Source organism: Myxine glutinosa, chromosome 5 (assembly GCF_964187855.1).
Source record: "Myxine glutinosa chromosome 5, kmMyxGlut1.1, whole genome shotgun sequence".
Classification (NCBI taxonomy): domain Eukaryota; kingdom Metazoa; phylum Chordata; class Myxini; order Myxiniformes; family Myxinidae; genus Myxine; species Myxine glutinosa.
The window spans coordinates 38,165,001-38,179,393 of record NC_136265.1 but is presented as its reverse complement, the minus strand read 5'-3'; the positions used below and the strand labels follow the sequence as shown (position 1 = coordinate 38,179,393).

The following is a 14,393-nucleotide window of genomic DNA, read 5'->3' as shown; positions in this document are numbered from 1 at the left end:
ATCAAATTGTTCGTTTATTGATCCATCAAATTGTTCCTTTATTGATCCGACTCGTTCATGTATCAATCATCAAATTGTTTGTTTATAGATTAATCAAATTGTTCGTTTATTAATCTGTCGTTCGTTTATTGATCCATCAAATTGTTTGTTGATTGATCCGTGTCGTTGTTTGTGTATCGATCATCAAATTGTTCCTTTATTGATCCGACTCGTTCGTGTATCAATCATCAAATTGTTTGTTTATAGATTAATCAAATTGTTCGTTTATTGATCCGTTTCGTTGTTCATTTATTGGTCAGTCTCGTTCGTTTATTGATCCATCAAATTGTTTGTTGATTGATCCGTGTCGTTGTTTGTGTATCGATCATCAAATTGTTCCTTTATTGATCTGACTCGTTCGTGTATCAATCATCACATTGTTTGTTTATAGATTAATCAAATTGTTCGTTTATTGATCCATCAACTTGTTCGTTTATTGATCAGTCTCGTTCGTTTATTGATCAGTCTCGTTCGTTTATTGATTCATCAACTTGTTCATTTATCGATCAGTCTCGTTTGTTTATTGATCCATCAAATTGTTTGTTGATTGATCCGTTTCGTTGTTCATTTATTGATCAGTCTTGTTCGTTTATTGATCCATCAACTTGTTCGTTTATTGATCCATCAACTTGTTCGTTTATTGATCAGTCTCGTTCGTTTATTGATCCGTCTCGTTCGTTTATTGATTCATCAAATTGTTCGTTTATTAATCTGTCTCGTTCGTTTATTGATCCATCAAATTGTTCGTTTATTGATCCATCAAATTGTTCGTTTATTGATTCATCAAATTGTTCATTTATCGATCAGTCTCGTTCATTTATTGATCCATCAAATTGTTTGTTGATTGATCCGTGTCGTTGTTTGTGTATCGATCATCAAATTGTTCCTTTATTGATCCGACTCGTTCGTGTATCAATCAAATTGTTCGTTTATAGATTAATCAAATTGTTCGCTTATTGATCCGTTTCGTTGTTCATTTATTGGTCAGTCTCCTTTGTTTATTGATCCATCAAATTGTTCATTTATTGATCCATCAAATTGTTCGTTTATTGATCCATCAAATTGTTCATTTATTGATCCGACTCGTTCGTGTATCGATCATCAAATTGTTCGTTTATTGATCCATCAAATTGTTCGTTTATTGATCCGACTCGTTTGTGTATCGATCATCAAATTGTTCATTTATTGATGAATCAAATTGTTCGTTTATTGATCCGTTTCGTTGTTTATTTATTGATCAGTCTCGTTCGTTTATTGATTCATCAAATTGTTCGTTTATTGATCCATCTCGTTCGTGTATCGATCATCAAATTGTTCATTTATTGATCGGTCTCGTTCGTTTATTGATACATCAAATTGTTCGTTTATTGATCCGACTCGTTCGTGTATCGATCATCAAATTGTTCGTTTATTGATGAATCAAATTGTTCATTTATTGATGAATCAAATTGTTCGTTTATTGATCCGTTTCGTTGTTCATTTATTGATCAGTCTCGTTCGTTTATTGATCCATCAAATTGTTCGTTTATTAATCCATCAAATTGTTCGTTTATTGATCCATCAAATTGTTCGTTTATTGATCAGTCTCGTTTGTTTATTGATCAGTGTCGTTAGTTTATTGATCCGTCTCGTTCGTTTATTGATCCATCAAATTGTTCGTTTAATGATCCGACTCGTTTGTGTATCGATCATCAAATTGTTCGTTTATTGATGAATCAAATTGTTCGTTTATTGATCCGTTTCGTTGTTCATTTATTGATCAGTCTCGTTCGTTTATTGATCCATCAAATTGTTCGTTTATTGATCCATCAAATTGTTAGTTTATTGATCCATCAAATTGTTCGTTTATTGATCCATCAAATTGTTCGTTTATTGATCCATCAAAGTGTTCGTTTATTGATCCATCAAATTGTTCGTTTATTGATCCATCAAATTGTTCGTTTATTGATTCATCAAATTGTTCGTTTATCGATCAGTCTCGTTTGTTTATCGATCCTTCTCATTTGTTTATTGATCAGTCGTTCGCTTATTGATCAGTCTCGTTCGTTTATTGATCCGTCTCGTTGTTCGTTTATTGATCCATCAAATTGTTCGTTTATTGATCCATCAAAGTGTTCGTTTATTGATCCATCAAATTGTTCGTTTATTGAGCCATCAAATTGTTCGTTTATTGATTCATCAAATTGTTCGTTTATCGATCAGTCTCGTTCGTTTATTGATCCATCAAATTGTTCGTTTATTGATCCGTCTCATTGTTCGTATATCGATCATCGAATTGTTCGTTTATTGATCCATCAAATTGTTCGTTTATCGATCAGTCTCGTTCGTTTATTGATCCATCAAATTTTTCGTTTATTGATCTGACTCGTTCGTGTATCGATCATCAAATTGTTCGTTTATTGATGAATCGAATTGTTCGTTTATTGATCCATTTCGTTGTTCATTTATTGATCAGTCTTGTTCATTTATTGATCCATCAAATTGTTCGTTTATTGATCCGGCACATTGTTCATTTGTTAATCTGTTTCGTTGATCGTTTATTGATCCGTTAAATTGTTCATTCATTGATCTGTCTCATTATTTGTTTATTGATCCGTCTCGTTGCTCGTTTATTGATCTGTCAAGTTGTTCATTTTTTTGATCCGCCTCGTTGATCGTTTATTGATCCGTCTCGTTGATCGTTTATTGATCCATCTTGATCGTTTATTGATCTGTCTCTTTGATCGTTTATTGATCTGTCTCTTTGTTTATTGATCCGTCTCGTTGATTGTTTATTGATCTGTCTCGTTGATTGTTTATTGATCCGTCACATTATTCGTTTATTGATCCGTCTCGTTGTTCGATAATTGATCCGTCTCGTTGATCATTTATTGATCCGTCAAATTGTTCATTTATTGATCTGTCTCATTCATTTATTGATCTGTCTCGTTCATTTATTGATCTGTCAATTTGTTCGTTTATTGATCTGTCTCGTTCGTTTATTGATCCGCCGTGCTGATCATTTATTAATCTGTCAAATTTTTAGTTTATTGTTCCGTCTCATTGTTCGTTTATAGATCCGTCAAATTTTTAGTTTATTTATCCGTCAAATTGTTCGTGTATCGATCCTTGAAATTGTTCATTTATCGATCCGTCAAATTGTTCATTTATCGATCCATCAAATTGTTGTCTTTTTTTTTTTTTTTTTTTGTATACTGAATCGAGGCTCGTGAAAGAGCTAACATTTACTTCACAAACAAATCAACCAGACAAACAAAACACACAAAAAGAGGGAGCGGAAAACAAGATGGGGAGAGAAGGGGAAGCACACAAACACAACATTTGAGAGCAGGGAGATGGGTGGAAGGGAGAGGGTTTGGGGGGAGGAGGCGTGGGAAGGGGGGGGGGGTGGAGGGAGAAGTATAAAACACAAGGACACCAAGGACTTCCAGGACAGAAGTTGGTATTTCAAAAAAGTGGAATTGGGGTGAAATTAGCGGGGGTAGAAAAGATCAAGGTTTTGGATGGGGGAAGATAAGAGATGGTGGTGAACAGCAGTTTTAAAGACCTGGAGGGTGGAGTGGGATTGAAGAGAGTGAGGGAGTTTGTTCCAGAGGCGGGAGAAGAGAGTGAAGTGAAGTGGAAGGAGTGAAGGTGAGCAGAGAGTCTTGATTTTGGCAGTTTGACCATAAGAGGGTTGCAGGCAGATCTTGTGCGACCTGTAGGAATATTTGCGGGACAGAGCCCAGAGAGAGCTGGGGGGGCAAGGCCAGAGAGGAGTCGGTAGAAGATGGAAAGACCACCAACCTGCCTGCGGTGAGTGAGTGAGAGGCCCTTGGAGTTAGCTTCATCGCGGGAGATTCCAATGATTCTGAATGCTTTGGTTTCAACAGCGTGAAGACGAGCTAGGTGTGAGGCAGGAGCACCAGCCCAGAGGAGAGAGCAATATTCCATTGAGCTGCGGATGAAAGCCTTGTATGTGGTGAGGAGCTCAGGTGTGCCAAGGAAGGACTTTGCACGACGGAGGATGCCCAGTCGGCGACTGGCTTTGGAGGCCAGATTTGAAATGTGGTTTTCCCAGGAAAGATCATGGCAGATAGTGAGACCCAAAAGCTTGAGTGACAGAACTTCTTGGAGAGGATTATTCAGAAAGTGGATGGGAGGGTTGTCCAGTCGGTCTTTTCGTAGAGACATCGTAAGAGTGTGAGATTTGTCAGGATTGAAAGACATGTTCCACTTGTTTGCCCAGTCTGTGATTTTGTCCAGGTCTGCAGAGAGTGAGGAGGCAGCAGACTGCCGATCTGAGGGATGAAGAAAGGAGCGACAGAGAGTAGAGTCATCAGCAAAGAGATACAGAGGATTTTCAAGAGAGTCAGAGAGATCATTGATGAAGACCAGAAAAAGCACAGGGCCCAGAACACTGCCTTGTGGAACTCCAGCCTGAACAGGAAAAGGAGATGAGAGAAACCCATTCAGGGCCACACGTTGACTACGACTAGAGAGGAAGTCTTTATAGACATACTTGCATTCTAATAATACATACTTTATAGACATACTTTCATTTCTAATAATACATACTTTATAGACATACCTGCATTTCTAATAATACATATTTTATAGACATACCTGCATTCTAATAATACATACATTATAGACATACTCACATTCTAATCGTACATACTTTATAGACATACTCACATTCTAATCGTACATACTTTATAGACATACCTGCATTTCTAATAATACCTACTTTATTGACATACTCACATCCTAATCGTACCTACTTTATAGAGATACTTCCATTCTAATAATACATACTTTATAGAATGAATGAAATGAATGATCGTTTTTAAGGCCATTTTCCCCGCTAGAGCGGGGGTTAGCCTTGCGGGCCCCATGACAATCACGGTTCCCTGTTTGAGGCAATGTTTTTATGGCCGGATGCCCTTCCTGACGCCAACCCTTGATCGCCTCTTACGATGCGCAGGGATACGGTGTACCAATTCTAAATCGGGGTACACACCGTGATCATTCATCCCAGCAAGCTGGTTCTCAATTTGCCGACCTCGGAAGGATGACAGGCTGAGTCAACCCCCCTGGTGTTAATTCAGCGATCGACCGGGATTCGAACCCAGGATCCTAGAATCCCAGGCCGGCACCCTAACCGCTAAGCCAACACCAGGCTTAATAATACATACTTTACAGACATACTCGCATCCAAATCGTACATACTTTATGATGATACTATGTTAGAAAAAAATCTAATCTCCCCTTCCTGTTCTCCCCTTCCTGTAATCTCCCCAGCGATAAAAGCAATAAAAAAAAATAGAAAATAGAAAAAATTGAATCAGCGATAAAAGCAATGAAGAGTAGAAAAGCGGGAGGGCCGACGGGAGTTGTGGGAGATATGTTGAAGGCAGCAGGAAGTTGGGGTTTGAAGAGAATGGCAGAGATCTGTAATCTGGTGGTGAAAGAAGGTCGCATTCCAGTGGATTGGGAACTGAGTACCCTCATCCCGGTCCCGGTCGATCGTCCCTCTATACAAGGGGAAAGGTGGCCCTCTGGAGTGTGGCTCGTACCGAGCGATAAAGTTATTGGAGCATGGAATGAAGGTATTGGAGAAGGTGTTGGAGAGGAGGATAAGGAAGAAGGTGAAGATCGACGAAATGCAGTTTGGATTTATGCCAGGAAAAGGAACGACAGACGCGCTCTTTATTGTGAGGCAGTTGCAGGAGAAGTACATGGAGAAGAGGAAGAAGTTGTTTCTTGGGTTTGTTGATCTGGAGAAAGCATTCGATCGGGTTCCACGCAAAGTATTGACATGGGCATTGAGGAAGTTAGGAGTGGAGGAATGGTTGATCAGAGTTGTGATGGCAATGTACAAAAGAGCATGCACAGCTGTAAGGACGAAGGACGGGAACAGTGGTGAGTTTGAGGTGAAGGTGGGAGTGCATCAGGGGTCGGTACTAAGTCAACTACTATTTGTAGCTGTGATGGAGGTGCTGGCTGAGAACGTAAAGGAGGGTTTACCGTGGGAGTTGTTGATTGCGGAAAGTATGGATGGACTGAAGGAAAAGATGAACAAGTGGAAGGAATGTATGGAGACAAAAGGTCTGAAGGTGAATATAGGAAAGACGAAGGTGATGGCAAGTGGTAAAGCATGTGGTGAGGTGGAAAGAACTGGGAAGTGGCCATGTGCTGTGTGCAGGAAGGGTGTCAGAGTGAACTCCATTCAATGTACAATGTGCGCTAAGTGGGTTCATCAAAAATGTAGTGGTCTGAGAGGGTCATTAACCAGTGTGGCAGCTACATTCAAATGTAAGGTGTGCACAGAAGGAGCTGCAGATGGAGGAAATGTTGAGTTGGATCTTGGAGACGGCATGAAGCTGGAAGGTGTGAAAACATTTTGCTACCTCGGAGACATGCTGAATGGAGAAGGTGGATCAGACTCGGCAACGGTTGCTAGAGTGAGATGTGCATGGAAGAAGTTTCGGGAACTGAGTGGCGTGCTGATGAGGAGGGGAGTGTCGTTGAAGCTGAAGGGAAAGGTGTATGCTGCATGTGTGAGAAGTGTTGTGATTTATGGGAGCAAGACATGGGTCATGAATGTAGAGCAGCAACGAAGGCTGGAAAGGGTGGAAATGCGAATGGCTCGGTGGTTGTGCGGAGTATCGTTGAGAGAGAGGAAGACAAATGATGAATTGCGAAAGATGTTGGGAATAGAGCCTGTGATTGATGCTGTGAAGAGGAACAAGTTGAGATGGTTTGGTCATGTGTTGAGGAAGGATGAAAGTGACTGGTTGAGAAGAGTGATGGAAATGAATGTAGAAGGAAGTAGAGGACGGGGAAGACCGAGAAAGACTTGGCTAAAGATGGTGGAAGAAGAAATGCGGGCAAGGGGGTTAACAAGGAGAGATGCAGAAAATAGGGCAAAATGGAGAAGATTGTCATGGGGACCGCAAGGCTAACCCCCGCTCTAGCAGGGAAAATGGCCTTAAAATGCATGTTGTTGTTGTTGTTGTTGTTCAGGCTGGAGTTCTTCAAGGCAGTGTTCTGGGCGCTGTGCTTTTTCTGGTCTTGGAAAATGGCCTTAAAACGATCATTCATTCATTCATTCAATCAATGATCTCTCCGACTCTCTGGAAAATCCTCTCAATCTCTTTGCTGATGACTCCACTCTTTGCTGATACCTCATCCCTCAGATCGGCAGTCTGCAGCCTCCTCACTCTCTGCAGACTTGGACAAAATCACAGACTGGTCAAACAAGTGGAACATGTCTTTCAATCTTGACAAATCTCACACTCTCACTCTGTCTCTCCGAAAAGACCGACTGGACAACCCTCCCATCTACTTTCTCAACAATCCTCTCCAAGAAGTTCTGTCACTCAAGCTCTTGGGTCTCACAATCTGCCATGATCTTTCCTGGGAAAACCACATTTCCAAGCTGGCCTCCAAAGCCAGTCGCCGACTGGGCATCCTGCGTCGTGCGAAGTCCTTCAGTGGCACACCTGAGCTCCTCACCATATACAAAGATTTCATCCGCAGTTCGATGGAATACTGTTCTCCCCTCTGGGCTGGTGCTCTTGCCTCACACCTAGCTCGGCTTCACGCTGTTGAAACCAAAGCTTTCAGGATAATTGGAATCTCCCGCGATGAAGCTGACTCTGAGGGCCTTTCACTCACTCACCGCAGGCAGGTTGGTGGTCTTCCTGTCTACTACTGACTCCTCTCTGGCCTTGCTCCCCCAGCTCTGTCTGTGCTCTGTCCCACAAATATTCCTACAGGTTGCACAAGATCTGCCAGCAACCCTCTTTGGTGAAACTGCCAAAATCAAGACTCTCTGCACACGTTCACTCCTTCATTCCTCTTTTCTCCGCCTCTGGAACAAACTCCCTCACTCTCTTCAAACCCACTCCTCCCTCCAGGTCTTTAAAACAGCTGTTCACCACCATCTCTTATCTTCCCCCATCCAAAACCTTGATCTTTTCTACATCCGTTAATTCACCCCAGATCCACCTTTTTGAAATACCAACTTCTTCCTGGAAGTCCTTGCAGTATCCTTGTGTTTTTTTTAACCTCTCCCACCCTCCCCACCCCCTACCACTAGGTGGTGATTGTGGCCTACGTTGGCACATTATATGTGGACAAACAAACTGACCCAAATGTAATATCCTTTCCTCTGGTGAGGATAACAAGGACACAAAAGATAACTAGTCAAATCAAATACTTCGTTGTAATAAATGCAATGGAAACCTCACTCAAAAGTAACTTTGTTGCTGTTCTACATTTATTTGTGACGCACCTTTTGTGACTTGCTGTCAAGTGAAAACTTTTATACTCGTCCAAATGTTTTCGCCCGATTTGTAGAAATGCCGTCTGCGAAGATGCGCAAGAGGTGGAAGACAAGGCTGACTAAATCGAGCAAGGAGTTGTGCGATGTCACAACAGTGAGTAACCCTCCGCTGGTCATGTTTGAATCTAACTCGACCATCTTTTAATTTTCTACCGTGTTTGAGAAGTAAGCGTTTCTGATTAGGATCCCTGTTTCCCGATTCTTCATTGGAGGTCTCGGGTGAGTCTATTCTCCTCTTTCATACCTGCGAGTAGCATCATTAGCAGAGGGCCGCTGATGCAACGCCCTCTTCTGGTTAAGGCAGGAATTTGTAATTGTGCCAGCGGTGGCTCACCTACTCTTTGGGAAGGACACCGTGGGATCTTTAGTGTAATGGCCACCACTGGCAGACAGGACGTGCCCAGTTTAACATCGATCAGTGGGACTGCGCACAACGATCTAATTGCTTTTCTATAGTTCAGCTATAAAAATAGATTTGCATTTTCCATGTATTGCAATGCTTTTTTTTGTCTTGTCACCAACTCATTGTTGTTGGTCTAATTGGTCTTGGTCTTTTTGGTCTTGGTCTTGGTCTTGTCACCAACTGCTACATTTATCCATCCACTGACTTGACTCTAGTTGAAGGCCGAGCTGCCTCTGATACTGCATTTCCATGTGACTTAGTCACCCAGGTTGGACTGCCCATTGGCATGCGAACGCCCATTGGCATGAGTGCCAGCCAATCAGGTGACTAGTGAGCAGAAACATTTTGAGTCAAACTGAAAGTAAAGACACCATTGTTTGGCCTATGATAATCCTAATGATTATTTGGTGTCATTTGAAAGCTATGAGTAGTAGGAAGAAGAGATGGGAGAGGTTTGTCTGTAAATAGTCAGGTTCACTATGTTTTTTCGTTCAAAATCATGGAAGATTAGCAAACATATATATATTTTTGGAAACGTTATTACATGGAAAATCTGAAAATCAATGTTTACATTTGCCAATTCCGACCAATTCGACCAATTCGACCAATCGACCAATTCCATTCGACCAATTCGACCATTCGACCAATCGCTTCGATCGACAATTCGATCGATTCGATCGACCATTCGACCAATTCGATTTGCCAATCAATTTGACCGACCTTTGCTTGTGTGGAACGGACTGTGAAAACGATGCGGACTATATTGTCGGATACGACACACAGGACAGTGATGACGAACTCTAAATGGCATATTCTGTAATCGTGTATGTTTGATGCCATTGACTGCCTGTGTATATTTTGTCATTGACTGCCTGTGTAGATGTGAAGTTATATTGACTGCATGTGTATATATGATTTTGCTGACTGCCTGTGTATGTTTGGTGATATGAATTATTGTGACACATTTTCATGTTATTAACTGCCTGTACAAAATGATAACATGTATTTGATTATGCAACTTATCGTGAATATAAAGACAATATTTTGCAATTCAAAACCTTTGATTCGTGTCTTACCATTCCCCATAGCACTAATTTGATACTTTCATTGGATTCCTTGTCCCTGAAAATATAGGTTTAGTGTATTTTTTAAAGTTTTTAGGGTAATTAGAGGCAGAAATAGAACAAAATATGTATTTTACAGTGGCCATTTTGAAAATCCAAAATGGCCGCCATACAGGTATCTCTCCAAATGTAAACATTGATTTTTAGTTTCCTTATGCTATAACCTTTCCAAAAATGTATAGGTTTGCTAATCTACCATGATTTTGAACGAAATATAATTTATTGACATAGTGAACCTGACTACAATAGACACCTCACCATCCTCTTTTCTCCCGCCTCTGGAACAAACTCCCCCACTCCCTTCAATCCCACTCCTCCCTCCAGGTCTTCAAAACAGCTGTTCACCACCATCTCTTATCTTCCCCCATCCAAAACCTTGATCTTTTCTACCCCCACTAATTTCACCCCAAATCCTCTTTTTTTGAAATGCCAACTTCTTTCCTGGAAGTCCTTGGTGTTCTTGTGTTTATACTTCTCCCACCCCCCCACCCCCCCCACGCCGCCTCCCCCCAAGCCCTCTCCCTCACACACATTCCCGATGTCCCTCACAATACAATACAAATGTTGTGTTTATGTGCTTCCCCTTCTCTCCCCATCTTGTCTACCGCTCCCCTTTTTATATACTTTGGTTGCTTGTCTGTTTAATTTGTTTGTGTGATAAATGTTAGCTGTTTCACGAGCCTCGATTATGTATAAAAAAAAAAAAATTAACCTGGTTGGTTGTTTTTTTAAACTATAAATTCCCAAATGATTCGCTGCTTCATGGCCTTGTTACTTCATTTGTCGACATCTTTATTTTCAGCACATTAAAGCGATGCACCTTTCAGCGGGTGTACATAAACTGGTCTGCATTTTTTAAATTTTCTGTTTCTTTTTTTACAAAGAACACTGAATTGTCAGAAAGACATATAATGTGATGTTTGGGCCTGGAATCGCAACATCATGATTTGTTCGTTCGGCTAGAGATATCCACCAGGCCAAGCCAAATTTGCATGGTCAATAAACTGAAGTGCACGCAAATATAGTGTCCACTTTAAATTGGTTGTTATGGAATACATACACTTGGTCCACAGTTAACTGCGTAAAACACTTCTCTATGCCCACTAAGGAGAATACCACACACACACACACATACACATATTTCCCTCACCCTCTCCTTTTTTTTCCTATTTTTTTTCTTTTTTAAAAATTTAATCCAAAAAAGAAAAGTAGAACTTTCTTTTTCAAAAATTCCAATTTTTCTTTTGGCCGATAACACTCCCCAGTACTCACTGATGAACGATCCATCAAGCCATCTCTGAGAAAAATGGCGACACACACACACACACACACACACACCCCTCTTATAGTATTGATTTGATCACACTTCAAGCAACGTCAATAGGTGTGATACAACCATTCAGGGTCGACATACGCCTCTGCATCTATGTGACATAAAGTAGTTCTGAACGTCGGGAAATAGCAAATGTCTTTGTAAGAGCGAACGTCGTGACGTTACAAGGATATGTTCCCTATTGTATCGGCGACGTTTTAACGAAACGATGTTAACCCTCCCCCTTTTCACTCTTGTTCTTCAGGGTGATGATATCAACAACCCTCCACCTGGAAATCTTCCAGTTGCTCATAATTCAAAACAAGTGCTTTCACCGTCAGCAGATAGACAGTTGGGTTGTGAGGCCACGCCGGGCATACACCAGTTAGACGTGAGGTTTGTCGTCTTTTTATTTATTTATTAATTTTCTCGAAGCTTAAAATTTTACTGTATTTTTCCTGGAGTAGTGCAGCAATTTTTATTTGTTTAAGCTCTAAGGAAGTGTATATTTGTCTGTCTCTTACAGTCAAGTGAAGGAGGAAGAAGAGGAGAACAATAATTGTGAGGTAGTCATTGAAGGTGCGTTTATGCTGTAGGAGTGCAGCCATAGTTTGTTAGTACGCTACACCTCTTCTCATTCAGCAGGGTCTTCGGATAATATTTTGGTTTTTCTCACCTGCCAAACTTCCGGCACTTAACAAATATTTTCTGTTATTTGCGTCAAATTCTTAAATTGAATTAAAAGAAGAACCACCTTTAGAGGCCATTTTTCCCCGCAGAGCAGGGGTTGGCCTTTTTCAGGCACCTTGGTCCCCTTTTTTGTAGCAATGTTTTGCAGCCGGATGCTCTTCCTGTCGCCAATCCTGTTAGTCACCTCTTGCAACACACAGGGAATTACCAGTGAACTGGTACTCAATTTGCTGACCTCAGAAGGATGACAGGCTGAGTAAACCCCCTGGCATTAATTCAGCGATCGACCGGGATTCGAACCCAGGATCCTAGAATCCCAAGCCGGCACCCTAACCGCTAAGCCAACACCAGGCTTATGTGGGATTGGCCAAAATATTTTACAAATCTGCTGCCCAGGCCTGATGTTTGTGGTCCACACCATAATGTAGATGAAATGGTTAAAGCCCTACCCTTCGCAGCCAAGGGAATGACACCCACATGATAGAACAGATTTACTTTCCAGAAGAGCTGTAATGCAAAATTGTTACAAAAATTACAGCTGTAAAGCTGTAAATTCTTAAATTGAATGAAAAAAGAAAACGAAAAAAAAAGACAAACAAAACTGCAAGTTGTAACTTTTTATTGATTTTAAAGTTTTTTGTTCCCTGGATGTAGAAAACAAAAGTTTGGATTGAAAAACTTGATTAAAATTGTTGTACAACCCTGGTCTCTTTCATTGACCTTTTGTGCCAGGCCACAGGCTTGTTTTGTTGATCATCCGCTTGCATGACTAGACTGAAGGACATTTGTTCTCTGCTTTCTAACCTTTAACCTTTTTGGTTGCAGAGGAAATGGAGGAGGATTTGGAAAATGTCTCGAGCACAGACAACACTCCGGTGTACCCTGAAGGTTGGTACTATTTAGTACAAATAGTGATGATTTATTAATTTTCTGACTTTATCTTGTTCCGTTGCATCCTGATCCATTCTTTCCTGAGGACTTCGCTCTTCCATGAGTCTCAGCATTGCATACAAAAAATAAAAATAAAGAATTGTCCATCATAAACATTTTGTTGTTTGAGGATCAGTCCAAAAGTAGTTGCACATGTTGCTGTTTGTTAGCCATGTTATATTTGATCCATTTATGCCGAGCTTGTGTAGTTACACAGAGTAAGAGTAGTCCTACTGTTTCAAAAAAAAACTTTATGGATATGGATTTGTGACTGAGCAAGCTGTTTTGGACAATATGGAGAATGATACAAGTGGATTTTGCATCGCAAACGCTCCCCAGCTCGTGTCTTAAATATGGACTACTTAACTCGAGCCTGCGTAGCTTCAACGCAATCTAATGTTTTGAATCCCTGGAATGTGTATTTAAAAAAAATTTTTTAAATACAGAATCGAGGCTCGTGCAAGAGCTAACACATTGACCATGAAAAGATGCACAGACACATAAAACATGCAATGAAGGGAGCGGGAGACTAGAGGGGGAGAGGGAAGTACACAAGCACAACAGAAGAGAACAGGGACGTCGGTAGTTCTGTGGAATGGGGAGGGCTGGGGTAGGAGGGAAGGGTACACGGTAATAAAACAAATGAACACTTCCAGGAATTTCAGGAAAGAAGTTGGGGATTTAAAGAGGCGGATTTGGGGTGTTTTGATGAGGGTAGAAAAGATCGAGTTTTGGATTGGGGAAGATAAGAGATGGTGGTGAACAGCTGTTTTAAAGACCTGGAGAGAGGAGAGGGATTGAAGAGAGAGTGGGAGTTTGTTCCAGAAGCGGGAGAAAAGAGGGATGAAGGAGTGAAGGTGAGCAGAGAGTCTTGATTTTGGCAGTTTCACCAGAAGAGGGTTGCTGGCAGATCTTGTGTGTCCTGCAGGAATATTTGGGGGACAGAGCACAGACAGAGCAGGGGGAGCAAGACGGAGAGGAGTCGGTAGAAGACAGAAAGACCACCTACCTGCCTGCGGTGAGAGAGAGAAAGGCCCTCATAATCAGCTTCATCGTGGGAGATTCCAATGATTTTGAATGCTTTGGTTTCAACCGCGTGAAGCCGAGCTCGGTGTGAGGCAGGAGCACCAGCCCAGAGGGCAGAGCAGTCTTCCATTGAGCTGCGGATGAAAGCCTTGTATGTGGTGAGGACCTCAGAAGTGCCCAGAAAGTACTCCGCACGACAGAGGATGCCCAGTTGGCGACTGGCTTTGGAGGCCAGCTTGGAAATGTGGTTTTCCCAGGAGAGGTCATGGCAGATAGTGAGACCCAAATGCTTGAGTGACAGAACTTCTTCAAGAGGAATTTTCAGAAAGTCGATCGGAGGGTTGTCCAGACGGTCTTTTCGGAGAAACAAAGTGAGAGTGTGAGATTTGTCAGGATTGAAAGACATGTTCTACTTGTTTGACCAGTTTGTGATATTGTCCAGGTCTGCAGAGAGTAAAGAGGCTGCTGCCTGGCGATCTGTGGGTTGAGATATGGAGAGGCAGAGAGGGGGGTCATCAGCAAAGAGATAGAGAGGAT

General features: G+C 41.5%; 2 protein-coding genes across 3 annotated transcripts in view; both read left to right on the top strand.

The window, feature by feature from the left end:
• The window catches only part of LOC144892253 (uncharacterized), a 350,787-nt gene extending 343,719 nt beyond the window's left edge, over window positions 1-7,068 (top strand). The window contains exon 2 of the mRNA XM_078777928.1: window positions 5,643-7,068. Within this exon, the coding sequence (XP_078634054.1) occupies window positions 5,643-6,986 (1,344 nt within the window). The 3' untranslated portion in view covers window positions 6,987-7,068. The remainder of the gene's footprint in view (window positions 1-5,642) is intronic.
• The window catches only part of LOC137427675 (zinc finger protein 512B), a 36,511-nt gene that overhangs the window by 1,235 nt on the left and 20,883 nt on the right, over window positions 1-14,393 (top strand). For both annotated transcript variants that reach the window (XM_068117310.2, XM_068117311.2), the window contains exons 2-5: window positions 8,386-8,465; window positions 11,476-11,606; window positions 11,737-11,789; window positions 12,726-12,788. In XM_068117310.2, coding sequence (XP_067973411.1) covers window positions 8,388-8,465; window positions 11,476-11,606; window positions 11,737-11,789; window positions 12,726-12,788 — 325 coding nt within the window. In that variant the 5' untranslated portion in view covers window positions 8,386-8,387. The remainder of the gene's footprint in view (window positions 1-8,385; window positions 8,466-11,475; window positions 11,607-11,736; window positions 11,790-12,725; window positions 12,789-14,393) is intronic.